General features: G+C 40.5%; 2 protein-coding genes across 13 annotated transcripts; one reads left to right on the top strand and one right to left on the bottom strand.

Annotated features, from left to right (window-relative positions):
- Positions 1 to 146: 146 nt before the first annotated feature.
- Positions 147 to 17,033, bottom strand: HNRNPA2B1 (heterogeneous nuclear ribonucleoprotein A2/B1). Of its 8 annotated transcripts, none has more exons than XR_005601406.1 (12): positions 16,789 to 17,033; positions 11,548 to 11,658; positions 10,456 to 10,602; positions 8,982 to 9,192; positions 8,589 to 8,690; positions 8,410 to 8,499; positions 7,764 to 7,826; positions 7,193 to 7,312; positions 6,806 to 6,928; positions 5,682 to 5,764; positions 4,227 to 4,357; positions 147 to 3,395 (listed from the first exon to the last, which is right to left on the bottom strand). XR_005601406.1 is itself a non-coding variant. In XM_039548619.1 (11 exons), the coding sequence occupies exons 1-10, from the start codon at positions 16,816 to 16,818 to the stop codon at positions 5,703 to 5,705; spliced, it is 1,059 nt and encodes a 352-aa protein (XP_039404553.1). In that variant the 5' UTR covers positions 16,819 to 17,033; the 3' UTR covers positions 147 to 3,395; positions 5,682 to 5,702. The 8 variants fall into 8 exon arrangements, 6 of the variants coding, with proteins under 6 accessions (XP_039404553.1, XP_039404555.1, XP_039404552.1 ...); XR_005601407.1 differs by having other exon boundaries at positions 8,419 to 8,499; XM_039548619.1 differs by lacking the exon at positions 4,227 to 4,357.
- Positions 16,135 to 28,000, top strand: CBX3 (chromobox 3). Of its 5 annotated transcripts, XM_039548624.1 has the most exons (7): positions 17,064 to 17,183; positions 18,709 to 18,759; positions 20,548 to 20,697; positions 22,505 to 22,647; positions 24,172 to 24,337; positions 25,710 to 25,804; positions 27,354 to 28,000. In XM_039548624.1, the coding sequence occupies exons 3-7, from the start codon at positions 20,656 to 20,658 to the stop codon at positions 27,478 to 27,480; spliced, it is 573 nt and encodes a 190-aa protein (XP_039404558.1). In that variant the 5' UTR covers positions 17,064 to 17,183; positions 18,709 to 18,759; positions 20,548 to 20,655; the 3' UTR covers positions 27,481 to 28,000. The 5 variants fall into 5 exon arrangements, with proteins under 5 accessions (XP_039404562.1, XP_039404558.1, XP_039404559.1 ...); XM_039548625.1 differs by lacking the exon at positions 18,709 to 18,759; XM_039548626.1 differs by lacking the exon at positions 20,548 to 20,697.

Raw genomic sequence — 28,000 nt, 5'->3', positions numbered from 1 at the left:
CAACACTCATAGGATCTTTCTTGAAATATAAGGCTGAACACTCTCATAGATCCTGTGAACAAGCCCTCCCAGAACACAGCACTCTGCTGAAACACTACAGACACTTTGAATGACCACTACAGCACTGCACTGAAGTGCAGCTTAAATTCATGTTTTAGGTTTTATTCAGTAGATTTGGCTTTCTTACAAGCTAAGGCTGTTCCTGCTCCAGAGCTTACAATCTAGTTTTAGATGGGGGAACCAGAAGAACAAACTTCAATGACAAAATAAAGAACAAAGCAACTTCATGAGTATCAACTTGTCAGTCTTCGTCCCTAAGCACACACACATTTGTTCATTCTCTGGGAGTCAGTACAGTTCTATTCTAACAAGAATCTCGAGGACAGAAGAGGCAGAGACCTATAAATGAGGCAACAAGACACTCAGCACCACAGTGTAGTGAAAAACTGTTTATTAAGTAAACCAAATAGAGATGGCAGATGTAACCATGTGAAATCTTATTACTGTAGTGTACCCATAAAGTACTGCAACTTGATACCTGCTGCACAGCTACTAGAACTCCATGAAGCCCATAAGCCACCCATTTTCATACAAGAATGCCAAAACAAACGGGGGGGGAAGGAGAAGAGTGCTGGTAACAGCAATTTTCTAGGACTTTCCCCCAGTCACCCTTTCTCATACAGTGAAGCAGCATGAGAGGTCACGCAAGCTAGTTTTTAACTACAAGGTCCCCAAACACTGTTGACCTAGTATGTTCATAGCACTGTCAGGCAAGTCACACAGCTATTTTTACACTGTTAATTTTACTGCTGATAAACAAACCAGTTCTTGCTCCATTAACTGGAGTTAACTGACAAAATTTCTGTGCAACACAAACCAACAGTAGCTGCAAAGCAAGAACACGACTGTTAAAAAGGGACAGTACTTCTGGAAAAATGGATCATTATTACCCAGGCAAACCCTTCCATATAACACTGCTATACATTCCTAGATCCACTGAATGGATGGCTGAATAAACATGGCTGAAGAGAAACAGCCATCTCCCTTACGTGGAAAAGAACTAACAGCAGTACTATGGGGTTTCACTTGCATCACACACTGCTTCAAAACCAGAAACACTAAACCTACAGGGAATGTACAGCCCCAATATGTTCCCAGCAATTTATCCTCTACCAATGAGGTCAAGCTGCCAAAACAAACTCGGCTGACAACTGTTTGAAAATTCAGATCCATTTCTGGGGCTTGAGTTCTCTTCCCCAGAAGGGATACGATTTCATCCCCAAGGTATCATGTACATTCACCATCAAACTAAAAGAATACAGTCTTCTTTCCCACACATAACAAAGTTCAAGTCCTGTCCATTTTACAGTATTAAAAGCAATTGTTTGCGTCTTCCTAAATACTTTTCAGCACCTGCAGCACAACAGAAGTGAGTAAAATTCAGCTTTCTTTGTAAATAAAGTCTGAGTGGCCAGAACCCTACTACTGACCTCTTTCCTCTTTTCACCATCACTTTATAAATACAAGTCATACACTCTATTTTTGGGTGTCCTTTGGCTCACATACCAGTTTATCAACCAGTTATGTTGTTTTTCCTTCTTCCCTCAGTTTGCTGCACAGTGTTCACTGGGGGAAAGCTGGACCTAGTAAGGACAACCTGATCCTCAACTGTTAGCACTTAGAAATACTGTTACCCTTACTTGGAAAACAAAGTCTGTTAGTGACAAAACACAACTTTATATCAAGTAAGAATACATTGTCTACAAATTGATGACCAGTAATTGACCACACAATACTGTTTTTATTTGAAGTTGCTAACTTCCAGTATCAGGCTGACTCAAAACTGTGACTTCTCTCACCACATTCACTGCTGAACTTTGTGACTGTCACTTGCCGTAACTCTTTAAGACCATACCAAGAGAAAAGAACATAAGGAAACTTAAATACACCAGGTTTTCAAGCCGTTAAAATATCCAGTAACTTCAGTCTTGCACAGCGCTGTCCCCCTATACACTGCCTTCCCCCACTGCCAACTGATCAAAATAAGAACATCCTTATTATGGAAAATACACTTGAATAAATTTTAAACCTTATTGCAAAACTACTGAAGTAGCATCTCAAATAGAAAAATAATTACTGCCCTTTGAAGTAGTTTTGTTTTTTTAAACGGTATATGAATGTGGACTTGGCAACTGAAAGAAAAAACTTCCATCAACTACATCTAAGTTATAGGAAAGAAGGCAAATTCCTTATGATCTGGTCATTCTGTTGGAAAGAAGAAAGTAAAGCAGGTTTGTGCGTCTTCATGTTCTGCTTCCGTTGCAGCCCACCGGTTACCTATGCAAATACTTCAAAATTTAACTTAAGAAACAGAAAAGAATTGTACGTGAATCCTTAAACAGTATTATAAAGGTTAAAGTCATGATGATTCTGCCAAAGTATATAAATTTCAAGTTTGAATAAACCATGTATGAAGATAAGTGGTTAAAACAGTATAACCTCAAGATACCTTCCCTTAAATACACTTCTGAAGCTTTCCCAAGCTCACACTTCGTGTTTTAGTGGTTTTGTTTGGTTTGGGATTTTTTGTTTTGGTAATTTTTTCCGCCCCCAGATGCACCTATTGGTAATACAGTTTTGTACAGCAGGAACTCTACATTTCAGTCAGTCTGTCTTTGTTCACACTTAAAGCTCTTTAGAGATGAAAAGAATAAAGCTCTTGTCCTATTGCAATCTGACAAACTGACTTAGGTCATTAGTTTCATTAACAGGAAAGTATGAGATAATATAAAACACAGCCAAAAAAAGCTACTTTTAGGCACTTGTGTCCAACAGCAAAGACATCAGCACTTTAAATTTGCAGCACTGTTTCTCCCAACAGAGAACAGATGCCTATGGTCAGAGAAACAAGTTCCATGAACACACTTGTCAAACTGATTTTTAAATTCACCTCAAAATGGAATGTTTCAAATCATGAAAGGGTCTAAACATAAACATTATTTAATGTTAGATACACACTAATTTTTTATTAAGCATTACACTAGAACTACTTTGGTATAAAAATACTTTATTTTAAAGCTATGAAAGTTATAAATATATGTAGTTAAACTTTCTACTCACAGAATGCTTGCTATTTTAACATTAGTGATTTGTTTCTCCTAACGAATCTGAATTTTATTCGAAAGGTTTACAAGACATTATTACTATAATTTAAAAAACCCATCATTACAGGGAGCTGTACTAATTGTGATGTTTTATCAGTATTCATTTAACCTCTAGATTTTTAATGAAGGCAGCAAAAACAACTATTTTCTGATGATACAGAATTTCTTATTTCTTGAAGCGTTTCTGTGGTTGACCACTTCTTCATTAGTTACCTGCAGCATGGCACCTTCCTGCCAAAGAAAAAAAAAGTGTATCTGAAGATGTTTATCACATATGTCTAAACCAAATTACCAATAGGGGAACTTCAGCCATTTTTAAAAAAAATAAGTATAAGCAGTTCACTGGTGTGTCTAACACAAAAGGAACAGGACTTTTGTTAGCTGAGTCCACGTTCTTCAATGGGTAGCCTTTTAAAGGCAATGAACTTTGAAATGAAGGCATTTTTGGTTGCCTTTTTTTTTTTGGTAGGTTTTGTTGATTTTTATTTAAAAACCAAATCTAGTAGAGTATGCCACTCTTACTCTGAGTAACTCATTCATTACTTGATAAATTTCCATTAATTTGAGGTGCAAACATTCAATGCAGTGAGAGTAAGGCTGACTAAATTTGGCACTAAGGTTTGTTAGCTGCAAGAACTATAAAAAATGGTGGAAACCTCAACATTCTAGCCAAATTCCAATTTACATAAATACATTGTACACTTAGGAAATACCACCTGCAGTTTCATTTGAAGTTTTCACTTCCCCTCCTAAAGAACTGCTTATGCAGTTGTTAAAAGAATGGACGACACATTCCTTCACAGAGGCAGATGTATTCTGTGGTGCAATTTTTCCTTACACGTAAACAGTCTACAGTTACTTGGGAACCTTCAGGATGAAATGTGTTATATAAAATAGATTACAGCAGACAAGACACATAACAACATAGTTCATTTTCAACAGCACAGAACTACCTTCATTGCATTACCTTGCAACCACCATAATGCATAGACTCCCAAGAAAAAAGAAAATGTTGCAGGATGCAAAAATAAAGTTGTATGATTTAATTAACTTGTGACCTACCATTTTAACTACCAACACCAGGGATGGAACCCTTGCAAAGCTTTACTAATGGACACTTGCAGGTCTCATTTGTTCAACTGTAGCAGTGTACAGTGGCAGCAGTCTATGCTTGTCCAGGGTTCATATCATAGCTAGATTCCAGTAGGAAAAAAATATGTTAAGTAGCTGAAATTAACAATTTTTTTTTGTAAAAAAATTTAGTAATACAAGAAAACAGGATTCACAAGTTTCTTTTCAATTTGTAATTGTTAACTCAATTGATTGCTATGTTAAACTACATAACGATAATCACTATACTGAAAGAATACTGTCATACATTATTAGTTTCTTGGTTTTGAAACATTAAGAAAGGAAAAGTAAATAAGATCTTACCTAAAGAAGTTTAACTGAAGCTTAGAACTATTTTGCTCTACACCCTCAGCCTTCGTTGCCATCCTTATAAACAATCTACCGTAGTTAAAGCTTTGCAGAGATACAGCACAGCTTTTTAAGACTGGCTGAACTTTTAGTGACGTTTTCAAGAGTTCTCTTGTACTAGACCTGCATCCCTGGAAGAGTACCTTGCTGGGGGTATTTCCTTTCCTTGCCATTGAAGATGCAGCATCTAAAAAATCTAAAAAGGTGTTTCTCCTTGCAGAGATACCCCTTAAGTTACCTAGATATTTTAAACCTGGTAATTTACAGACAACATACTTTTTTCTCACCAGCATTAAATTTTACACGTACAACAATAGCTTTGTATTATTTGTGGGACCTTATACTACCCACTCCTTGCCTTATTTTACAGTATTAAAAAAAAAATCTAAAATTACACAATATTTCCTTTAGAATTATTTTATTAAAATCATAAATGTACAACAGCTTCTTAACTCTACACACGCACTTAAATTTTTAAAAGGAAAACGTTATGTCTTATTACACCATGATCCTGGCTAAAAGCTTTTCAAAACTTTGAGAAAAATCTTAAAAAAGGTTTCACATGTCACCTGAAACTTACAAATTTAACATTATCAAAGGAATGCTTCTACACTTACAAAGACCACTAGAAAGAAACAACAATTAAAAAGCTAAGAAACTGTCTCAAAGGCATTTTTACAATCCTTCCTCCACAGTAAGGTAATGTTATTAAATAATCCAAATCCATTCACAAAATGGCTCTCTGCATCTGCTCTGGTGTCTTCTGCCATATCACTGCATATTTATGCATGACTGAGATAAGTGTTTCCTTAACATTGTTATTTCGATAACCTGAAGCTGTTCTGTTACCTCTGGGCTCTCATCCTCTCCTATTTATACAGTGAAGCCTGTTTCAACAGAAGTAAAGAGTAAAAAAATAGGTTATGAAATTATTCATCTAACCATTTTTTAAAGGAAAGATAATATCCTAAAAAGCTTTTAACTCCTGCAGCTACTCTCAAGAATCACTGCAATTTTAACACTTATAAACATACTTACCCATGGCATGCTTGAAGAAACTCAGTAACGGCTCCTCCCTCCATATCCACCACTTCCTCCACTGCCCCCTGGACCATAGTTTCCTGCAATTGCAAAACAAGAAACAGAATGGTCCCATCACAACACTTTTTTAATCTAGGAATGTTTTTGACTGGAACAATCAACCAAAGCTTGACTGAACGAAGAGTAACATCTGCTTTACTTCCAGCAACAGCATATACAACAAAGACTTCTAACATTTCACTGTCTTCCTCTAAATAACCTCCAAGGAGTGCCACAGGAAGCAACTACCTGCTGAAATCTTAGAATATTCAACACTGCCACACGTAATTTGATGCATTGTGCTGGATTAAGCCTGTGAGGGCTGACTTTGTTTGCATGATAACCCTTACAAGAAAGGGCTTCATGTTTCAGTTTCCATTTCACAAGCTTTATAGTCCATATTAAGTAACATTCAGACAACAAAAAGCAGAAGTGTCAGAAAAAAATGACACAAAAGAAGGATAAAAAGAAATCCCAGCAAATATGCTAGAGATTAAGTAACTAAACTCTCCACAAATAGTGTGAGCTGACAGCAAAGAACATGAAATAAAATCTTTCAACTTGAAATTGCAAAACACTGTGGAAAAACTTAGTTTATAATTGCTTAAAAATAATTAATTTTCCCTGAGACAAGCTTTACAATCTCAAGATGAGACACTGAAGCCAACCTGCAGAAAGAACACAGGCACTGCAGTCCATCTGTTGCAGAAGTTATCCAATTTCTACCATATCCATCTTGGAATCATACAGAATGACCTGGGTTGGACGGGACCTTTCAAGGTCATCTAGTTCCAACCCCTCTGCCATGGGCAGGGATATCTTTCACTAGACTACAATGCTTAAAGCCCCATCTAACCCTGCCTTGAAAACTGCAAGGGATGGGGCACTCACACCACCCTCTGAGCAACCTGTTCCAGTGCCTCATCACCCTCACAATGAAGTTTTTCCTAATATCTGATCTCAGTCTAACATTTTTTTTAGTTTAAAACAGTTACCCCATGTCTTGTCTTCTCTTCTATTTCCCCAAAGATCTAGAAGCCCACCCACTCCAGCTACAAGGAAAGTCAGGACATATACAGTACCTCCACCATATGGTCCACCCATGTTCCTGCTGCCACCAAAATTTCCACTCTTCATCGGACCATAATTTGAAGGTTGTTGGTTGTAGTTCCCAAAATCATTATAGTTTCCACTTCCATAATTGCCTGTATTATCAACACAAAAGTGGAAATACCTAGATGAGCTAAAATGGATACAAACTCAAAGTTACCTCATTATAGAAATTCTAAATAAAGTGCAAAATCACATATGTATTCCAGCAGTGCATGCACCAAACAGTGTTTTCATTTTATTTCCTACTACATGAAAAACAACAGCTTCCTTAGGCAACATTTACAAACACCCCTCCCCCCAGCCTCAAGTGACTTGCAGTAACTGAAATGCTTGAACATTTTAAGCCCAAATATTACCTCCTCCATAGTTGTCATAACCACCTCCATAGCCCCCACCCTGGTTGCCATATCCAGGTCCTCCTCCACCATAACCTCCTCTTCCTCCTCCATAACCAGGACTGCCACCAAAGTTGCCACCTGTGACAACATAATCCCTTTAAATGAACTTTTCAATATAGAGGGCACTCAAATGATACACAAACTAAGTATATTTTTTCTGTTTAGAAGAACAAAGAGAAAGAAAAAGGTAGTTTTGTAAAGAAATTTCTATGAACAGTATTTTTTAAAGCACATACCAACTCCCACCCTAACTGAACTGTGACCAAACCCCACCACTCAGATGCCTAAAGACCTCAACTGAAAGGCTTAATTAAAATCTTCATTTTTCAAGAAATTTAAGACCCACTCCTATCTTAAAGAAAAGAATGGTTGTCCAAGGAATAACCATATAGTTTGCCATATGGAAGTTTGACATAAGCCAAGAACCACGTATGCTTCTTAAAGCCAAGAAAATGGCTCAGGTGATTAATATAAACATGGCAGTGTTCCCTAACAAGAGAAAAATACATCATCACAACAGCAAACTAACCTCCAGGTCCTCCACCATATCCATTATATCCATCACCAAATCCACGGCCACTTCCATATCCGTCTATTGGGAGAAAAAAACCCAAAGGATTTCAATTTACCTGTAGCAAACTCATCAAATTCTCAAACCCTTATGACCCTAAGAACTAAATCTCAGAAATTATCAATTAAGAACATGTACAATTAACTTCAGAAAAACAGAAGTGAAACATCCAATCATCGCTCTACATTTTCCCTCTTCTTGCATTTGTACAGTACCCAGTTTTAAAAGGTCAGGCAAGTACTGCACAGAATCAGAGAATCTCTGATGTTAACAAGTTATTCAGTTTAGGTCACTTTTGGCTTTCAATAAAAGCTAAAAAAAAAAACAAAACAAAACAAAACAAAAACAAAACAAAACAAAAAAAAAAAAAAAAAAAAAACAAAAAAAAAAAAAAAACAAAAAAAAACCCAAAAAAACAAAAAAAAAACCACCACAACCAAAACAAAAAAACCAAAACACAACTTCATTTGCGAATTACTTTTCCCAAAAATTATTTCAACTGCTACAGCTGCATTTAAATTAAACAGCACTAGAGCATACAAAGTTATCCAGAACCAGAAAGACAGTATTAATAAAGTAAAAAATGTAAATGCTACAAACATGCCTGTCTTACCGGCTCCCCCTCTGAAATTGCTGCCAGGTCCTGGACCAAAGTTGCCACCACCTCCACGAGCATCACCAAAACCGAAGTTCCCTGTAACAGTTCAACACTTGTAAGTAGCAAGATTGTGGAAAGTGAACAGAAAAATCAACCACAAACCATTAACCATTACTTGTAATTACCTCCTCTCCCACTCCTAGAATTTTGAACCTCCTGCATTTCCTGTCTAGAGAGAGCTTTCCTTACTTCTGCGTTATGGCCATTGATGGTGTGGTACTTCTGCACTGTAACCATACAAAGTAAGAGGCTATCAGCATTTAACTGGCAACAAGTCAGATATCAGACTTCCAATCCATACACATTCTGAATAATATGGAAGAACACAAAATACCAAATGATTTTTAAACAAAGATGACAGTACTTATTTGAAATACACGTTCCCACACAATTCAGCAACCTATGACGTAGCAAATATACAGGCACACAACTAATCCCAGAATCTGTAAGTTTAGCTTTACACAACCACCAAGGCTGCAAGAATTAATATTATCAAAGGAAAGAGTGAAATTACTTACATACAATTTTATCCACAGGATCATGGTCATCAAATGTAACAAATCCAAACCCTCTCTTTTTACCAGACTGTCTGTCAGTAATGATTTCAATAGTGTCAATTTTTCCATATTCCTCAAAGTAGTCACGAAGGTGGTGCTCTTCAGTGTCTTCTTTAATACCACCAACAAACAGTTTTTTCACAGTAACATGAGCACCAGGTTTTCCAGATTCCTGTTTAAAAGAACTCTTTAAATTAGCACAAAGAAAAACAATTTGGCAAAGCACTATTTTGCTAGGATTTCAGGAATAGAATTCAGATAAACTAGGATTTTTCAAGCACAGAGGGACAGCCCTTTTATGAGTCATGGCCTTGAAAGATTGTGTAGGGGGCCTTCTGGGAGGGAAGTAACACAGGGTTACTTGGAGGTTTTACCTCTCCTCTTTATGTCAAAGCCTTAAAAGCACTGAAAAAAACCACACATCACCCATTTGAAAGAACTGCAAGTATTTAGTAAGTTAAGTTAGAGCATCATTCTTGTAATTGTTTAAACAAAGATGCATCAGCTTCTTCTGCCCAATTCCCCAACAGCATCAATACACATTCCACTTTTATCAAGGTCCTTCAACCTCACCAAGTTCAGGATATGCATTTTAACCCCATCAGACAGTATGCACACGTGCTGCTGCAACTACTTTTTTAAAAATGCTAACCAACCCTACATTCTGCAGAGAATGGAAAGAAAACTGGGGTAGCTAACAGGGGTACCTGTGATTACAATTTCCATTTCCCCATACCTTTGGGACAGCTCATTCAATTCCAATTTATCAGTTCAAATATATTAAACACCTTGGTCCAACCTTATTCTGGTAAAGCCTCCCAGAGCTCCCATGTGGTGAACAGAACTTGCCTTATAATCCACACTTGCTCCTCAAGTGCCTCTGTGCCACAGTAACCTGGCTTACAGGTTCACCTTGTTCCTGTATACATACCCCTAATTTGTACCCTGAAATTGAAATCAAGTATGCCTGGGGCTAAAATCAGCACAAATCCACAGATGATTCTGGACATCACCACTGGAAAAAAGTTTCCCCACTACATTCTCTGTTTTTATACACCTCTTAGAAATACCCCAAGATCATCTTGGAAGAGTCAGAGAGACTGACAGGAGTTTATTAATTTGAGCCTTAGTAACTGTAACCATTCCAGAGAAGAGTTACTTTGCATAATTACAGTATTCAACATGTTTTCTACAACACTGTTTTCAAACCCCAGATGTGTCCCTTGCAGATATAATTCCACAACCAGAATAACCTAATAATTCACTGTAATAACAGACATTTATGTAAGAGACCAGAAGTGTGGGAAACAGTGCCCCAACTCTGGCCTTTAATTAGGTAATATAACCCAGGCAATTTCAAACAAAAACAAAGTGTCTGACCAAAACAGGTATTTTTCAAAGCATGAGAAGCATCTGCTTTCAAAGCCATACTTACCTCTCTAGCCACAGCTCTCTTAGGCTCAACCACCCTCCCATCAATCGTGTGAGGTCTTGCAGCCATAGCTGCATCAACTTCAGCCATGGAAGAGAATGTTACAAAACCAAACCCCCTTGATCTTTTGCTTGCAGGATCCCTCATTACCTAAAACCAATAAACACATTTAAACCATTTATACCTGTCTCATGTTAAGCTTTTTGCTAACAGTATTTGGAGTAACTGTGTAAGCTTAACTTACATTTTCCTTGATTTGATTTCAAAACACAATTATAGTGAAGTAGCAGACTGCTGATTTAATACATGGATGGCACTGCTTGGGATCAAAGAAATTTAAACCACTGTTGTCCTCCAGGACTCAGTTAACTCAGAAATGCTGCTAGATCAGTGAGGTGCATTTATATTTATGTTTGCTTTTGCAAAAAAAAAAAAAAAAAAAAAAAATCATACACATAATTTCTTTTAAGCTTCAGGAAGACCACACACTTTAAACCTGTGTTATGTAATATATATATTTACTACTCCCAAGACAAACTCAGCAGAGAACGTCTAGCAGAGCCACCATCCCTGTCGGTACTTAAAAGACACACACAGATGTGGCGCTCAAGGACATGGTTTAGTGATGAACTTGTCAGTGCTGGGTTAACAGTAGATGACCTAAATGGTTTCCGCTAACCTTAATGGCTCTGTGAAAACACCACAGAGAAAGACATCCTTTTCCAGCTTCACTGAGGCTGCTTACCACAATATCAGCTTTTTGCCAAATGTTACCAACCACAGAGATATAATAGCGCTCTGTATAAGCACTTCCTAATGCACTACAGCCAATGATACCACAGTTGAACTGTTGAAATCAGTGGTTATAGATAATCTGGGAGCATTTTACAGAAAACACTCTGAATGCTCCCTAACTCTGTCAAATTTGCAAGGGAAAAATGTATGCATTGCTACAATGGACTGAACTGTGTATAAACCAACTGTACAATTAAAATTTAATATTCTGTCTTCTCTAAGTTAACCACAAAACAAACTCCCCATCTAAAATTCCTATATATTCCATGCCATTGGTACGTATTAGTACGCTAAACTTACCACACAGTCTGTAAGCTTTCCCCATTGCTCATAGTAACTCCTCAAGCTTTCTTCTGTGGTTTCAAAGCTTAAGCCCCCAATAAACAGTTTGCGGAACTGCTCCTTTTCCCTCTGCCACAGAAAAAAAGATTACATTAATATAATTTAAAACACCTCTTCTGCATTAGTAAATATAATGATATTTATATATTGGCAGATACTAGCCAAGATTTTCCTAAGTGTCAAAAACTTTCAGTAAGACTTATTTTCAAAACAATACCTGGCTCTTCTAAACATTCTACCCCTATTAAAAAAGTTAACCTTTTATGCAATTCTACAGGTCCGCTTTTACAATACAATTTTTATTTTAGCCCTTTTTCCTGTCTCTCCCTCTAGATATCAAGAACAAGAGACCACACCTGAAGACTTCCAGAATATTCCTCTCAATGACCCATATGAGATGCTTCTTAAAGAAAATGAGAACTTTGGGGTTTGTTTTTAATACAGAAACTATGAATTAATTCATACTGTCTCAGTCTATCCCAGGTAACATTCATCTTCAAAAACCATTCTGGCTTAAATTGTTTTACATAAATACCACCACACTATTCATCTAAGGCATTAAGAGTAAAAATAAATACATCTAAAGGTGTTCTGAAACAGATTAACAATTAGTATTTTCTCCATAATTACTAAAACAAATTAAAGTCAAGCATCTGTAAAATGAATCTAGGATCCCACACCACTTGAATTAGCAACAAGCCCATACACTCTCAAGGAGCAATATTAAAATAATTCCCTTTAAAATAGAAATGTGAATAATATGTATTCATATCCACTAATATAAATCTTGCTTCCAGTAAGACCTAATTTCCTTGCAGAGAAATTATCACTGCACTTGTTCAGCACAAATCTCTTTTGCAATGACAAGTGCATCATAAAAAACCCCAAACAAACCCAACAAAAAACAAAACCAGTAACTAGGCATTGCATTTACTATTTCGGATTTAGTGGTAAACTAAAGCAGGACAACCTTCCAACTTCTACCAGTTCAAAACACTTTTACAGTAACTTTTTATACAAAGCAGGCATCTTAATTGCCATTTTCTAGATACAATAGAAAATATACAATATAATAGTATCTCTAGTCCATACATGTCGAAATTTTATGCCAAACAATTAAAAAATGCACTAAAAAGTAGTCCTCTTCCACAAATTTATTATTTCAGAATGTTGTTTTCAAGCAAACTGTTCTCCTAGGGACAACAGAACTCAAACCCAATTACTTCAGCTTTATACTGGTAACTAACTTCAAAAAGCAAGAAATTCTGCTTGGGTGATTGGTTGTGTGTTTTCTTTAGTGTGGTGGTTGCTTTTTATACAATTCAAACATTGCACCAGTAGGTGTAATTGACAAACACAGCATTATTAACTGTGCAACACGCATTAAGATAAATTTAAAAAGGAAACCAGAAAAACAATGAGACTAAGAAAACAAGCAAAATACTTCAGTGCACATATGCTTTTAGAATTACTAAGCCAATTTACGTGTAGACCAACACGTTTTCGGAAGTTGCCCAAGGCAGGCCTGGATCTAAATGCATGTAACAGGAAGACAATTAGAGTAGGCAGTAACCAACCAAGTTTTTTTCAAAATACACCTCCATATTACCAGCTTTACATACTGCAGTCTGACAAGGAAGTCAACTTTCTCCCCTCCCCCCTCCAAATATATACTGTTTGAGACTGATCAATTCCAATTTCTCTTGAAAATACTTGGAACCTGCTGTTGGATCTAGCTTTTTTTTTTTTCTTCTAGAAACATAAAGAAAGCTAGTATTGTCTCCTCCTTGCACAGACAGGCAAAATGAGGCAAGTTTTTAAAAGCAGCAGACATGTGTTTTAAGTCATTTCCCTTCACCTCATCACATAAAAGGAACAAATCAAAGAATGCTGCATACCAGACCAGTACTAAAAAAATCGTATGTTCATTGTATGTCATACTATTACTTATTAATTTTGAGTATGCTGGCAAAGAAAAAATTTTAAGCAATACTGGAAAAAAAAAAATCCTCCCTTTAGTTCTGCTGCTTGAGAATTAGGGACCACTTGCTTACAGTTTCATAGGCCCACAAAAGTCACTTTCCCCTGTATTATCATTTGCCATGCATTTAATAAAGTACATTATAACAAAAATACGAGAATCAAGAAAATTTAGTAGGCAAGTAGGATTTTTCCAATAGGTGTTACGCTTACTCCTGAAAAGTTATAAACCTGTAAACGAAATGCAAGGGAAGAACAGAATCTATCAGCTGTAACAATGACAAAAATATAACACACATTAGTAACAGACATTGAACAGAATAGTAATGCATTTTACAGACGTATTTCGGGTCATGCCCAGAACATCTAGGCACCACACACGTCAGAAGACAGCAGTAATGAAACTCATTACCAGTTCTAATGAAAACCACTGTGCGAAAACAGCACAAACATGCTACTCCACTAATGCGCGCAACAATCTCCAGATCCGGAGAAGCTGTTTGTCTTAAATGTGTCAGTTTCAAGAAGCTCTGGTTAGCCTAACACTGAACTGTCCCACCTGAGCCCAGAGAGTTCTGCCCATCTGAAGTTTGTGCTGAAGGTATAAAATGTTCAACAGTAATTATCATCATGCCAGTACCTCTCAGAATCCTGAAGAAAATACTTTTCTTTCGTAAAGACACTGACACCTCATAGCCACGAAGGGCCACAACATAAAAGCTGGAAGTAACACCTCTTTCAAGATTTCCACAGTACATCCAGGAACCGAGCGCCAGAAGAAATCTTTACAACCTCCGTAGGATCTTCATCCGTGCGTATTTTAAGCTTTCCTTCACGGGCTTAAACCAACTTGAAAGGACTGGAAAACGCACAGCTTTTATTGGAAAATTCATTACCGGAGCAAGGAAAGGTGTCTCATACAGCACTAACGTGCGCACACACAATCGACGCTGACCGCGGAATTAACCCGGGTAACAAAATGTTTAACGGAGACAAGCGACGGGGATCCCTGAACTCCCGCGCTCTGCAATCCCTCAGCGGCTGCTCACCCGCCGCCTGCAGCGGCCGGGACGCAGCGGCCGCGCCGGCTCCGCCATGTGGCGGCAGGGGGAACACCGCGGCCCCGAGCCGGGCGGGGAAAATGGCGCCCGGGAGCAGCCGCCGCCTCCAGGGAGAGCACTGCAAACCGCTTCTAGCGTGCACCTACACACACGGTACCAAGACCTCTCCGCACTCCTCGCACCCGCGAATACTAGACGACTACAGCTGGCCCCCGCCCTACCCGCTCTCCCAAAGCGATCCCCACTGCCCCTCGCAGTCGCGAGTCTCGGCCAGGCCGCCATTTTACCCCTCCCCCTCGCCACCGCCATTACCCGCCAGCGCCGCCTCGGCCGCTCAACGCCTCGTGGGGCCAAGACTGCCCCCGGCCCGCGGAGCTCCGAATCCCCCTCCTCCTCCACCTCAGCAACAGCGCAGCTAACACCCATGGCCACGGGCTTAAGAACGCGCTGTCCACCGTGCACGGTTACCGCAGCTTCCGCCGCCTTGCCCGGCTGCGCGCCAGCCCCAGCCGCCGCTTCCAGAACCTTCCTCTGCGCAAAGACATCCAGCATCCGCCCCATGTTGCAAACCGGCAGCGGCGCCCGGACTTGCGCGGACGACTCAAGCGTTCCTGTAATTCCTAGCCCCGAAAAAATTCACTCTGTCTGCACAAGCAAACGCGTCTCCCTCCTTAAAAGCAAACTCTAAATCCTCCCATCCCACGTACCATGTTCTTCATGGTTTACGTATTCCTGCTCGAGAGTGCCGTACAACCGGTCGGTAATGGCTGCCTGAGCTGTTACGTAATTTGAAATTCAGCTCCGCGTAGTGTTAGCGCCCTCCTTCTCCAGTCCGGGCTCGCTTCCGAGGTTTAATTAATTTAAAAAAAAAAAAAAAAAAAAGCCAGGATCTGGAGCTTAAGTATCTCCAAAGGGGCTGCAGTTCTGAATAACGCCCCTACGTGTTTTTATCATGTAATGAAAAGTCACCGACTCCGTTAGTAATGGCCGTCTCCGAAATGAGCCGAAGGAGCCGTAGTCGTCGAGCTTATCCGCTTCGACAGCCGCCGGAAAAAGCCGAACCAGGCATGGCAGCCCATTCGGCTCGCTTCGGTAATTTCCGGAACCTGCCGCAGCACACGAAAATGGCGCTCGGCGCCACCTCGGCAATTTCCGGAGAGAAAGACGCAGCAAGTCATCGACTACCTCAGCCCGCTCGGCACTTTCCGACAACGGAGAGGCTCGCGAGACGTGCCCGAACGCAGCCGAAGCGGCCTCGAACGCCGCTGGCACGGTGTCACTTTTTTGTTTGTTTTTTTCCGGAAATTGACAAAAGGCCCCGAAGGCTCAAACCTCGGCATTAGTATCAACCGGGGGCGGCCGAGCATCGGCCCCCCACACCTGCAGTAATGGCAGGGAACGAGCGGGGGACAGCGCACCCCCGAAACCTCGCCCTGGCCCCCTTCCCCCTCCGCCCGGGTAGGAGGAAGTGAGAAGTACACAGATTTTGGCACAAGCGCGACACATCGCGGGGCCCCGCGAAGGGAGGCGGACTTCACCGCAGCCCGTTCCGCTCTACCCCGCGCCGCCCGCTCCGTCGCTCTGTTCTCGTCCCCTCCTTCATCCCCTCCCTCCCTGCCCTCCTTTTTTCTATCTCCGGCGGCCCTGCACGCACCGCGACAAAGGGTGAGTGCTGCCGCCCCGCGCGCCAGGGAAATGGCGCTGGAGCGGCTTTCTTCCCGCCCCCTCTGCTCCCCCTCCCTTTCAGCTTCACCGCGGATCCACCCGCGATCTCCCGCCTGCAGCGAAGCCTCCCCAGCCGACTCCCCCGACCCCTTTTCCCACTTATGAATGAATTTTGAGGCCCCAGAGCCCCACTGCTTTTCGAGCCCGCTTCCCTCCCCCCGCCCCTCGCTCACGCCCGGGCCTCCCCGCCGCAACGCGGGAAATGGCCGCGCTCCAAGCGGGGGGGAGGGGGAGTCCCTCCAAACGAGCTTCAAACCCACTCCGGCGCTCCTCGCCCGCCCTCCCCGCGCCCGGGAGCCGCCCTACCGCACCGACCGAGGGCCCCCCTCCACGGCGGCGGGCAGCATCGGCCCGGCCCGCATTCGCATCGGCAGCCATGATGGCGGCTGCAGCGCCCGGGGTCCGCCAGCCCGCTCCGCTTCCCCGGGCTCACCCAGTCGCTTTCCCTGTCGCCGCGAGGCATCTTCCTTCTTTTGGACGCCTGGCGCGGTCCTGCGCTCGCCCCGCGTTGGAGAGACGTCTTGGCCCCCCTCCTGTGCCGGCGGCGACGACGGTCGGAGGTTGTAGCGGCTCGCGCGTAGGCGGCGGCGGCGTCGTGCGCTCTGCCCCGTCACAGCCGCCGGCGCGCAGTGCTCGCCCAGCCCAGCCCAGCCGCCGCCGCGCCGCTCCCCGCCCTCCGCCTCCCGCCCTCCCTCTCTCTCTCCCTCCCTGCCCCCACCCCCCGCCTCAGCCCCCCGCGGATGTCGCTGTTGCTGCCGCCGCCGCTCAGTGCGCGCAGGGCGGGAGCGAGGAGGAGACGGGAGACCCAAGCCGCTGGGCACCATTGAAGTCTGTATCCTTCTCTCTCTCTCTCTCTCTCTCTCCCCCCCCTCTTTTCTCTCGCTGCAGCTGCCTCCTTTCACCCCACTCACCCTCGAGTCCCCTTCCCTGACTCCCCTTTCCTCTGCGGCTTGCTGCGGGCCGCCGCGGGGAGATGCGGAGCGCAGTCCGCCCGCCTCCCCCCACCGCCGCTTCTTCCCCACCCCCGCTTCCTTGGCGGTGGGGGGTGGCGGGCGGAGCGGGGCTGCCGGGGGGGTCGGGGCCTCGGCACTCGCGCGGGGGGGGAGGGAGGGAGGGAAGGAGACCCCGGACCCGCGGGCGCTGTCGCCCCGGGAAGGGAGGGCAGCGCCGGGGGCGGGGGCAGCGGCACCCGCGCGGCAGACAAAGCCGGCCCGCCGGCGGTCCCTGCGTGTGCCCGGCCTGGGGGAAACGTGGAGGGGCGGGGGGAAAACGGCGTGGAAGAGGCCCTGTCACTGGCGGCGGGAGCGGTCCGGGGCCTCCATCCCCGTTACCTCGCCCGGGGCGGCCCCGCCGGCCTCATGTGCGTCCGCCGCAGGCCCGAGGCGCAGCCGCCCGCAGCAGGCCTCCGCGGGGCTGCCTCTTTTCTGGTGGGGGGTTTGTTACTGGTTTTGTTGGTTTGGGGTTTTTTTTACCCCTTTCTGCTACCTTTCAAGCGGAGGGACACAAGGCAAGACCCTCCGCACTGGCGCCTTGGCCCCGGCCCTTCTCCCACGTCGCCTACCCACCACCCATGGGACTGCCAAAATCCACCTCCCGTGTCAGGGGAGGATTGGGCGGGATTGCTGAGGCCGGGAGGCTTTCTGGCCTTAAAGGACTTTTCTGCCTCACCCAGGCATATGGGGAATTCTAACAGTTATATAGCTCACTGCGGGGCGGGGATAGTACATGCCTATGGAGCTGGTCGGTATGAGAAATGACATGGAAAAGGGGATGGATTGTGTTCAACGTAATTTACGTAGGTTAAATGTGTAGTATGTACATTTTAGCTGAGTTAATATTGCTCTAGGACCTTAACTCTTGCAAACTTGAGAATCAGAAGGCAACGTTACAGTTGCATTAAGATAAATATTTGCTGTTTGTAAGAATAATGGGTGATTCATTACACCACAAATATGTATCTGTTCCCCATCAGATTTGCAGTTAATATACCTTAGGTATATCTTCAACTGCTAGAATCTGAACTCTTGTTCTATTTGGTTTAAGGAAATAAGCATCCCTGATGGTCCTCCCCCTTTTCCCTAGAAACATGTCTATGCTTTTGAAGGCCTTGGGAAAAACCTTTTTTCAAGACTATATACCACCTTGTCAGTATAGTTCATCCTGGCTAGCCTAATGGTGCATTACTGGGTTATACCAGACAAAGTAGTAACCTACTTTTTGTTCTGGATTTAATCCGTATAAGAAATGTTGTACGCAATGAATACATGGGGGTTGGAACAAGGACCATGCTTGTCTTGGGATGCCTTTCTTTGAGTAATGCAAACTTCCTTTTAATTGTCATGCATTTTTCTAGTAAAAGCTCTGCAAGTCTGCAATAAAAATGGCCTCCAATAAAACTACATTGGTAAGTTCATGCACACCTAAAGTATATAAGGATTTAATCAACATATTTTTCTTCAAACTTATAACTTGGCATCTCCATTTAAAAGATACATCCACATCTCCCCTCCCCAGCATTATTCTGACCAAAATTTCAGATCCAGAAAGTAAGGCTACTAGAAAGGACATTGTCTTTGGTTTTAATAAATCTGCGATTTCTAAAGAGAAACTTATTGGGTAAAAAGTGTGAAAGGACTCTGCACTATTTCATCTGTCCTACAATAGAAAACACTAAGGATTTTTTTAGACTCCTTTCAGCATACCATGTAATTCATCATACATGTAAAAAATAAAGTCTAAATCATGTACTCATTTAATTTCTCCCAGTGTATTTGGAGAAAACTATTTGCCTGACAAAAGGCAGTCTTTACAGATGAAAAGTAACGTTATTGAGAAATGATGTGGCATAGTTAAGATGCCTTTTGAAATGATTTTTAACAAATAACAGTTTGTTTGAATTTCATAGGAGCAGAGATTATCAGATGTCAACCCCTCCTGGACCATTTTAATGATGCATTCATGGATCTCAAGTCCTCTAAAGCTTTGCTTGACATTAAAATATGGACTCCTAAGGGCAGTTGGTTGCTGGTTATAATTCAACTAATAATGATAAATAGTTTCATGAAAGACAGAATTGTAGAAGTATAATGTGAGATATATCTGAGGTTGAGATGGGGAAGTAAGCAAAAAATATATGTGGACAATTCAAAACTTCGATAGCAGAACAACTGGTTTATAATACACTCAAAAGGCCTGTTCTTAAATTTTCAGAAATGATTACTGGTTTACTCAGCTCAAAATATATTAAAAACTTGTAATAACTCCAGGCTTAGAAGTGCAATGGAGTGCTTCCTCTGTGTTGTACTGTTTTAAAATACTTCACCAGGGTGAATGTCTGAACCTTCTGTTCGTAATTGATTGTCCACTTATCCCTAATTTGAAGAAAGAGAAGGAGTTAGCCAGCTTGGGGAGGGGGTGCTTTGGAGAGAGGAAAAAATCTATGAATGCAGTATTTTTAATCTTTTGATGTTGTTGAGAATTTTGCTGCACAGGTCAGGAAAATCAGTTATGGTTCCCATGGGAACCATAACTAATTCTGCTTCGTTATGTATTTGCATGCAAAACCTAAATGTGTTAAGGGATATAGGGTAGCTCTAGAGCTGTAATTCCAATTTTCTTACCTCCTGTATAGTAAAATTCTACACCAAAGTGTCACATCAGTATTTTAACCTTGCCCCTCAAAGAAAGAGTGATTATCCATAGATCTGCATCTGTTATATGTGACTTCTGAATGCAGAAAAAGAAATGAGCTATACGTGAGCCTTCAATGATCGAATGCCCAAGTTACAGCTTTCAACATGCAACCCTAGAGAAAGAGAGCTTCGGGGGTCAAGTGGACATTTAGAACGCTTTAACTTCAGTCAGATGTCACAATTCACTTGTGGGCTGAGATTTGCATGGGCATGTATAATCTCAGAATGTACAGGTTTTTAACATGTTCAGTATTTCTGCAGGCTCTGCAATCAAGTATTATTTTAATAGGCTCAAGAGTTTGAAGAGCAGTGCTGATGCATGAGACCTAATTAAATCTATAATATTTAAAACAGAAGCAGCATACTCTTGATTTTCCTATTTCTTACTGCACTTCAAGAAATAAATACAGACCCCCATGACATTTAATTTTCCTCTGTGGAAGATACTTAAGATACTTAAGTCTTAGAAAGTAAAAAAACAAATTGTTGCTTTGATACAGAAATCCAAAACATTGATCTTTAAGTGACAAGAATTAGTGAAGCCGAAAAGAGTACCAGAAAACAGTCTTCCATTGAATCAAAGAATTTTAGTCCAACGGAGAATACAGATGGAGATGTTCCCCACTTGTAGCCTGCTTGCCTCATCACCAGTAATTATAATGTTATTATTATGGTATAGTGAGTCTGTCTTTTTCTGTGTTGTTGTTTTTCCCTCTGCTACTTCTATTGTTTGTTTATTTTCCTCATATCTACCCCTTTCTATTTCACACTTCCATTTTTTGAAAGAAGCTGCCCTCATAGAAGCCTTGGACATCTTCATGTTGTATTTCTCTTCAATATCAGTCTTGCATTCTTTTTCCTGTGGAGGCAAAAAAAGCCAATGTGCTTAAGTTTACACTTTTCAGATATGAATGCTGTGGTCAAAATATACCTGGGATATGCAGGCACTTAAAATCTAATTGGAAATACATGCTCTGTTCTCTCTTCTATGCTCTCAAATCAAAATGATTGCCATGTGAGATATATACAGAAACTTGCTGTTTAGATGAGAAACTAGAAACCGTTTCTCCTTTTTGTTGTTTGAACCTTCAATTTATGGGTTGCTAACCATAAAGACTAAAGTAGTTTGGGGAGGGAGGGCAAAATTAATTACAAAAAATAAGGGGTACAAAGACAGGGCTTTGGCAAGAGAATCATCTTCCAGTGTTCAGTTTACTAAAAGAAGACAGTTTTTGTTCTAACATACATTTTTTTTTTTACCTTTCACCACATCAAGACAAAATTCTACTGAGTCCAAAAGTTTGAAAATTTCAAAGTTAGAGAGGACTAGAGAATGGCTATCAAGCAAATAGAGGTGCTTCATGATATTTGCTCGTCTGTTTTCTGTTGTATAGGAAGTGCTTTAGTGAGGAATTAGTTCTGTCCACTTTGATTTAGGGTGCTGCATAACTCTGTTTTAGGAGCTTAATATTTAGTTGATGGCTGCCACTTAACAATTTCCTTAGGGGGTGCAGTCCAAAATGGCAAGCAAACTGCTTTTGGTCTGCCAGTCCTCCTGAAATGTGATACAACATGATAGGCTTGTTTGAACCTTTTTAAGATTACAAACAAGGAAATTCTGAAATGTGTCCTTCTACTACTATTTAATTGTGCCTTATTAAACTGGGAATGCCTTGAGGATGATGTGGATGTAATATTTGTTTTAAGACCTTAAAGAATATTACTTGAAATATCAAATGTAAACTTTAAAACACTTTAAAAGTTTTGTAAGTTAGCAAAATTCCATTTATGTGTTAAGTATAAGCTGTACTTAAGTTTAGCAGTCTTAAATTTATGCACCTTTGTGACATGTCTTTGTAAGTCACATGGGTGCATGGCTAAGATTGAGAAGGGACTGCAGTATGGAATGTTCCTAGCATGTGTCCTGTTCAATAGTTGGGGGTTATTGTTGAGTATTTTGCTTATTGTAGCAATACAACATAAACTTTGCTGCCATCAGTTTCTCCTTGGTTTTTTTGGAAAAAGTAGAAACCACCTTTTTTTCAGTACCATCCCTTTTCTATTTTATGCATTTTCACAGTTACCTTATTACTTTTCTTTACTTCTGCCTTGCCCTCTGCCTTTTCACAGGCACAGAGTTAACTTTTAGAAGCTTCCTGGTGTTTCGAGCATGTAGCACTGAGAATTAAATTTTTAAGGGGAGTATAGTCAATGAGTATGTGGACAAAAATTTGTTTAAAATTTTTTTTAAACGTTTTTAAAAACTGGTCTTGGGTATCTCATTAAACAACTGAAAAAATCCCAAAACATTAACATGTCTTGCTCAGGTTACGTGACCACATGCACTAATGTAAAAGGAGTCTGAGCTTCTGGCTTTAGTATTAGTAAGCCAGTGAAGTAACTGTGTAAAGCGAAGAAAAAAAAAAAGAATAATGTCATTCTGAATTTCTTTTGTAGCACAAAATGGGAAAGAAACAGAATGGCAAAGGTAAAAAAGTTGAAGAGGCAGAGCCTGAAGAATTTGTTGTGGAGAAAGTCCTGGACAGACGTGTTGTAAATGGAAAGGTGGAATACTACTTGAAGTGGAAAGGATTTACAGAGTAAGGCATTACCCTTTCTTTTTCTTCTTCTGATAGAATGATAAACACTAATCATAGATTTGAAACAACTGTGCAAAGAGGAGATTGGATGATGGGCATCCACTTCAAAGAACCTTGAGGGAAGGACATCCATAAATGCATAGTCAAGTGGGATAGTCGAGTATAGAAGATAATGTAGTTCATTGTTTGCGCTGTATAAAATATTCGAGGACTTTTACCAAGTTCTTAGTGATTGTTCTTCTACCACTCTGGTAGAGCTTGTGTCCTTATCTATGAAGGTAAGATAGACTGACAGTTGTTACATATGTAGCAGCATGAATGGTACTTCTGAGTAAGAAATCATGCAGGGATTTCAACTGCAGGCAGCTCTGAAGCAGATAGTTCACTTATTATTAATTTTCCTGAACTGTTCTCAAATTAACTGATTTTGCCTGTGGAATGGTTGCCTTCATTAGGCATACCTGAAAGGAATTTTTGAGTGCCTTTCCCAGGATTTATGTATGTACATGAAAACTTTACAGTAGACTTAAGAAGTTGATTAAGAAGGAATGCAGTAGTGCCTCCTTCCAGTGACACTCTGTGGCAGCTTGCTTTACCAGCTGAAAGAAGGTGATGCACCTAGAAGTTGTGCATAAATGGTTGTGTATGGAGTGGTGGTATTTTGTATACCTCCCAAAGTGAGTGCATTGCAACATTGTGCACTCTGGCACCTGAAATATGTGTAGTGATGTGTGCATAAGCACAAAGCACAATGCTTAGTGTTTGAGGGTCCAATTTGAACTTGTAGTAATAGGGATTGTATTGGAAAATAATGTGTAGGTATCCTGCTCGTGCAGTACTGCTGTGGCAGTATTTGCGCATGAGGTGCATAGTGGTTGTGGAGAGCATTCATGGACTTCTTAAAATTTTAGTTAACAAAATGCATACTCACTGAAACATACGCAGTGTCCAGCTCTGCCCACGTTTGTTTGCTCCTGCAGTCAGTCAGCTAAGGAAGAAGATAGTTCTAGGTATAGTTGCATTCACTGCTCAGAGACAACTTGAGAGTGTTCCTCGCATCTAAGAGCTTAAAAATACATATATGTATATATTAGGCTGTAATGACTGCTGGGTACACTGTTCTCTGCAAGTCTTAGTGCTCATATCATATTGTTTGTTTACATGGACAGTCTTTAGAGGAACCAGGGAAGTGAATCAGTTTAAATGTACAGGTAAGTTTTGGGAGGGTGCAGATTGCTTAACTCTCACACTCCACTGAGAACATAGGTGTTAATAGAGCTGCTTTTTGTGTTATCTTCAGTTTAAGAACATTGTTTCTCAATACTAGTGGAGTGTCCTTCTTCCAATCATCAAATGCAGTACATGAAGGCTATTAAAGATGGCAAGATAAACATCCTTAGGGTTTAATAAACCTACCTTATATAGTGAGACAAAAATGAACTTGCTTAAATGAAGGAGAGCCATGGGGCTAGTTTTACATTTTTCTTCTTTACCTAGTTTTACATAAATGTGTGTATGTTTCAGTGCTGACAACACATGGGAACCTGAAGAGAACTTAGATTGTCCAGAGCTAATTGAAGCTTTTCTGAACTCTCAGAAAGCTGGTAAAGAAAAAACAGATGGTGCCAAAAGAAAATCTTTGTCAGATAGCGAATCTGATGATAGTAAATCAAAGAAAAAGCGTGATTCTGTAAGTATATGTTCACGTATTAAGTTTTTGTTTCCCTGCATCTCTTCCCTACTTCTCCATCCCCCCAAAAAACATATGTTGACTTTGAGAATGAGGCTGAACACTGATTTAAAACTGTAAAAATTGCATAGCATCTGGATCTGTGGTTAAAAAAGGGTATATATTCATTGTGGTTAATGAGACTGTCCAAATGGTAAGTGAAGGATGATTGACTGACATGATGATTAAAAGTTCTTACATTGTCCCATAACACTCACTGAAGAATTGAAAGTAGGACTGGTTAAGAGTTATTAATTAATGGTATTAGGTGATCAGTTTATATTCGAGAAATGGATGGAACATGAATGGAACAAAAATGAAGTTCTGGTTTGGCTTTCGTATTTAGTATATGATTTTGAATAGGTGAGTGGCAAGGTGGCAAAATGTGAAAACCAATCAGTTACTTAGACTAGGACCAGACATGATGGTGGAGGAGTAGAAAGGGTGAATGAAGAAAGCCTACCTTTCCTGAGAGGTCTGAATTTCTCCTTCAGTTTAAATGAGTGAACAACTTGACGCATTTAGTGCTGATAAGTACAGAGTAATGCACACATAGTAATGTCTTCAACAGTTCACATTTTCTTCCATAAACTTTCAGACTAGCAGTTTGAAACCGCTGACACTGCCAACCATTTTCATGTACTGAAGACAGCAGTTGTACATGTGGTTACTGTCAAAAAGGTTGGAAGGCATCAGAAAGAATAGTTCATGAATAACACAAAGAATATTTTGCTTTCTGTATGGAGTCGGTTGTTCAGCTTCATCTGGTACAATAGTGGCCACTGTCTCTAAAAGGATATTGTGAACCTAAAAAGAAGCTAATACAGGAAATAGTTGTGATGTTTTTTTGTCACCAGTGTGATCTCAGTGAACCTAGAAGAGTTGAGGTGTTCCCCAAGGGTGCAGTTTCATTGTTAGCTTAGCCAACCCAAACCTGTTGTTTTGCTGGAAAGGATGTGTTTTTTCCACTTCCAGGCGTGCATTTTTACTTTGCTGCTTTTGTTATTTTTACTAACCATGCTTGGTTCTTTATCTAGTAAAATGATTTTAGACCATTTGTTACATCTGTCGTGTTTTCAGAAATAAATGCTGGAAACATGGATATAAAATCCTTTATTATTACTCTACATCTGAATGACTTGGCCTGGAAATCCGTCATGAAAAAATCCATGTCGTATTCGGACAATAATACGTAATTACAGATTTGATGGGGTTTTAAGGCTATTTTTTTTCGTTCTGATACACACACATACATGTATGTACAAAAATTTATGTATCTAGTACCAAAATAGAATTTTGTCTTAAACTAGATAATCATCTTCTAACTTAATAGGTTGATAAACCAAGAGGGTTTGCAAGGGGTCTTGATCCTGAGCGGATAATTGGGGCTACGGATAGCAGTGGAGAGCTTATGTTCCTCATGAAATGGTAAGTCTTATATCCACAGTTCTTGTTCATGAAGGGAGGGGAGGCAGCTGCACTTAGGCTAAAGAGATAACTTCATTTCAGGAGTAAGACAGAGAAACTGGTGCTCTCCTTAGTGTTTTCGTAGAAAGACAAGCTTTATATATTCAGTTAGGATTTAATCCCTCTTCCTTCAAAACCCAAAATATCTTTCATTTCTGTTGGTTCAGTTTTACTTTGAAAGGTAATTTCTGATAAAATAGGGGGAAATTGGCATTTGTATGGAAAAACTGGATCTTGGTAATGCTCTTGCTGAGAGAATGGCAGGCAGAAATCCAGCTTTACATGTTTCAATAAGCAGAAGCCAGCTGCTGGATAGCCAACCATTTAACCAAGCAGAGTGCCAGCTGTTCTGCATGCAACAAAGTGAAATTGGAAGCAACTAGGGAAGAAAGCAGAGGTGGAGATGAAAAATAAACAATATGGAGAGGCTTGACCTTATGGGCTAGTAAGAGGGGAGAGTGATGTGGGGAGTTTGTGTTGTTGGGAGGGTAGGTGGGGACCAGCTTCATTAGCTGCAGTGTTGGGAGAAGGATTTCTTGCCATGTGAACAAATGGGATAAAATTAGTGCTTCCTCCCAGTGTTGAGAAATCAAGAGTTTGAATTGACATTTGCTGGGAGTCTGATTTCTTAAGGTGGTGGGATAAGAAGAAGGATGGCTTTCCACAGCCTTTGAGAAGGGCAGATTCGCAGAATGGAGTCAAAATGAGTGATCTCCTGAGACATGATTTGTCTTGGGATGTGCCTAGACTGCTGAAGATGAGTGTTGTAGGAGATTGTCTCCCTTCTGCCTTCTCAAATTCTCTGTAAATTTTAGGGGAAGCTTAGAAAAGTTGCAAAACAAAGATCATGAGTATTTGAATTTCTATAGGGATCATTGGCAAAATCAAACACAGAGGACTTCTTTTTTTTGTTTAGTTAGTTGCAGCTGATTAGTTTTTCATAATTGGTCGTTGGTAACAAACGTAGATACGAGTTTGTATGCACAAAGCTGACTTGTCAAGGCAGCATACGCTTTAAAATGGAATCTGAAGCATGTCAGACTGGCAAGCGTGATTTGTTACCCCAAGACAGCATCAAGAATAACAATATGAAATACAGGAAGTTACTTGCATAAACAGTAAACATAATTTGCATGTAAGTACCAGTTCTTAAGATTCATCCTATTGATTTTTAAGTCTTACTTTGAAGTTTTGATTAGCCTTTAAAAGACAAAATTAACCAAATTTTACTTGTTTCATTGCATACTGCAGTATGTAACCTTGTAGCTGGTTCCCTTTCAATAGCATTTTCCTTTCAAACAGTAAAAAATATGGGAAGGGAAGAACAATGGAGCTATGAAACCTTGTCATTACCATTAATATGGAAAGTCTTGGTAGCTTTAGTGAAAGGTATACTGGAAACTGATTTCTAGCTGACATTCTTTTCAGAACTTAAGACTTAGCAAGAGCTGCTAAATGTTCTGAAGTACTGATTATTCATCTTCTTAAATCCTGCTCTCTTCTACATCAGGAAAGACTCTGATGAGGCAGATCTGGTGCTGGCCAAAGAAGCTAACGTGAAGTGTCCTCAGATTGTAATCGCTTTTTATGAAGAACGGCTAACTTGGCATTCATGCCCAGAAGATGAAGCACAATAATTGTTTGCATTGCTTTTTTTTTATATATAAGAATATTAAAACCCGAAATTTGATTTATTAGCAATGTGAGAAGCATACATTCTAACAAGTTTCAAATTTGATATTTTTTTGAAGTAGTATGTTTTGCATCAACAGCAAGTAAATAAAAGCTTTCTGCAACTTGTTTCATTTATCACAAGAGAGCATTTGATACTACTACTTCCTCCATATTAGGTAAAAGCTTTTATAAAACATTGATGAACTTCCATAGTTATTACGGAATCATAATGAATGTCTAAACAAACTCACAGATGTTTTGTAGTCTTCTATACTATTGATGTGCATGTATCTTCTTTACCCAAACCTAGCCCTTTAAACCTGTAGGGTCATTCTTTTTAGTATTTGGGATCACTTGGTCTTAAGAAGACCAGGTGAAAACTAACTTTGTAGTAATTTGAATGTTATCAGACTGTATATTGTTTACTTTATTGTAAATACTGGTGAACAGTGGTCAATAAAATAGTTTTATATTCTTCCTTTA

The sequence above is a fragment of the Corvus cornix genome, chromosome 2, assembly GCF_000738735.6.
Source record: "Corvus cornix cornix isolate S_Up_H32 chromosome 2, ASM73873v5, whole genome shotgun sequence".
Lineage (NCBI taxonomy): Eukaryota > Metazoa > Chordata > Aves > Passeriformes > Corvidae > Corvus > Corvus cornix.
Note: the sequence above shows the minus strand (reverse complement) of the source record. Positions and strands in the feature narration are given on the sequence as shown.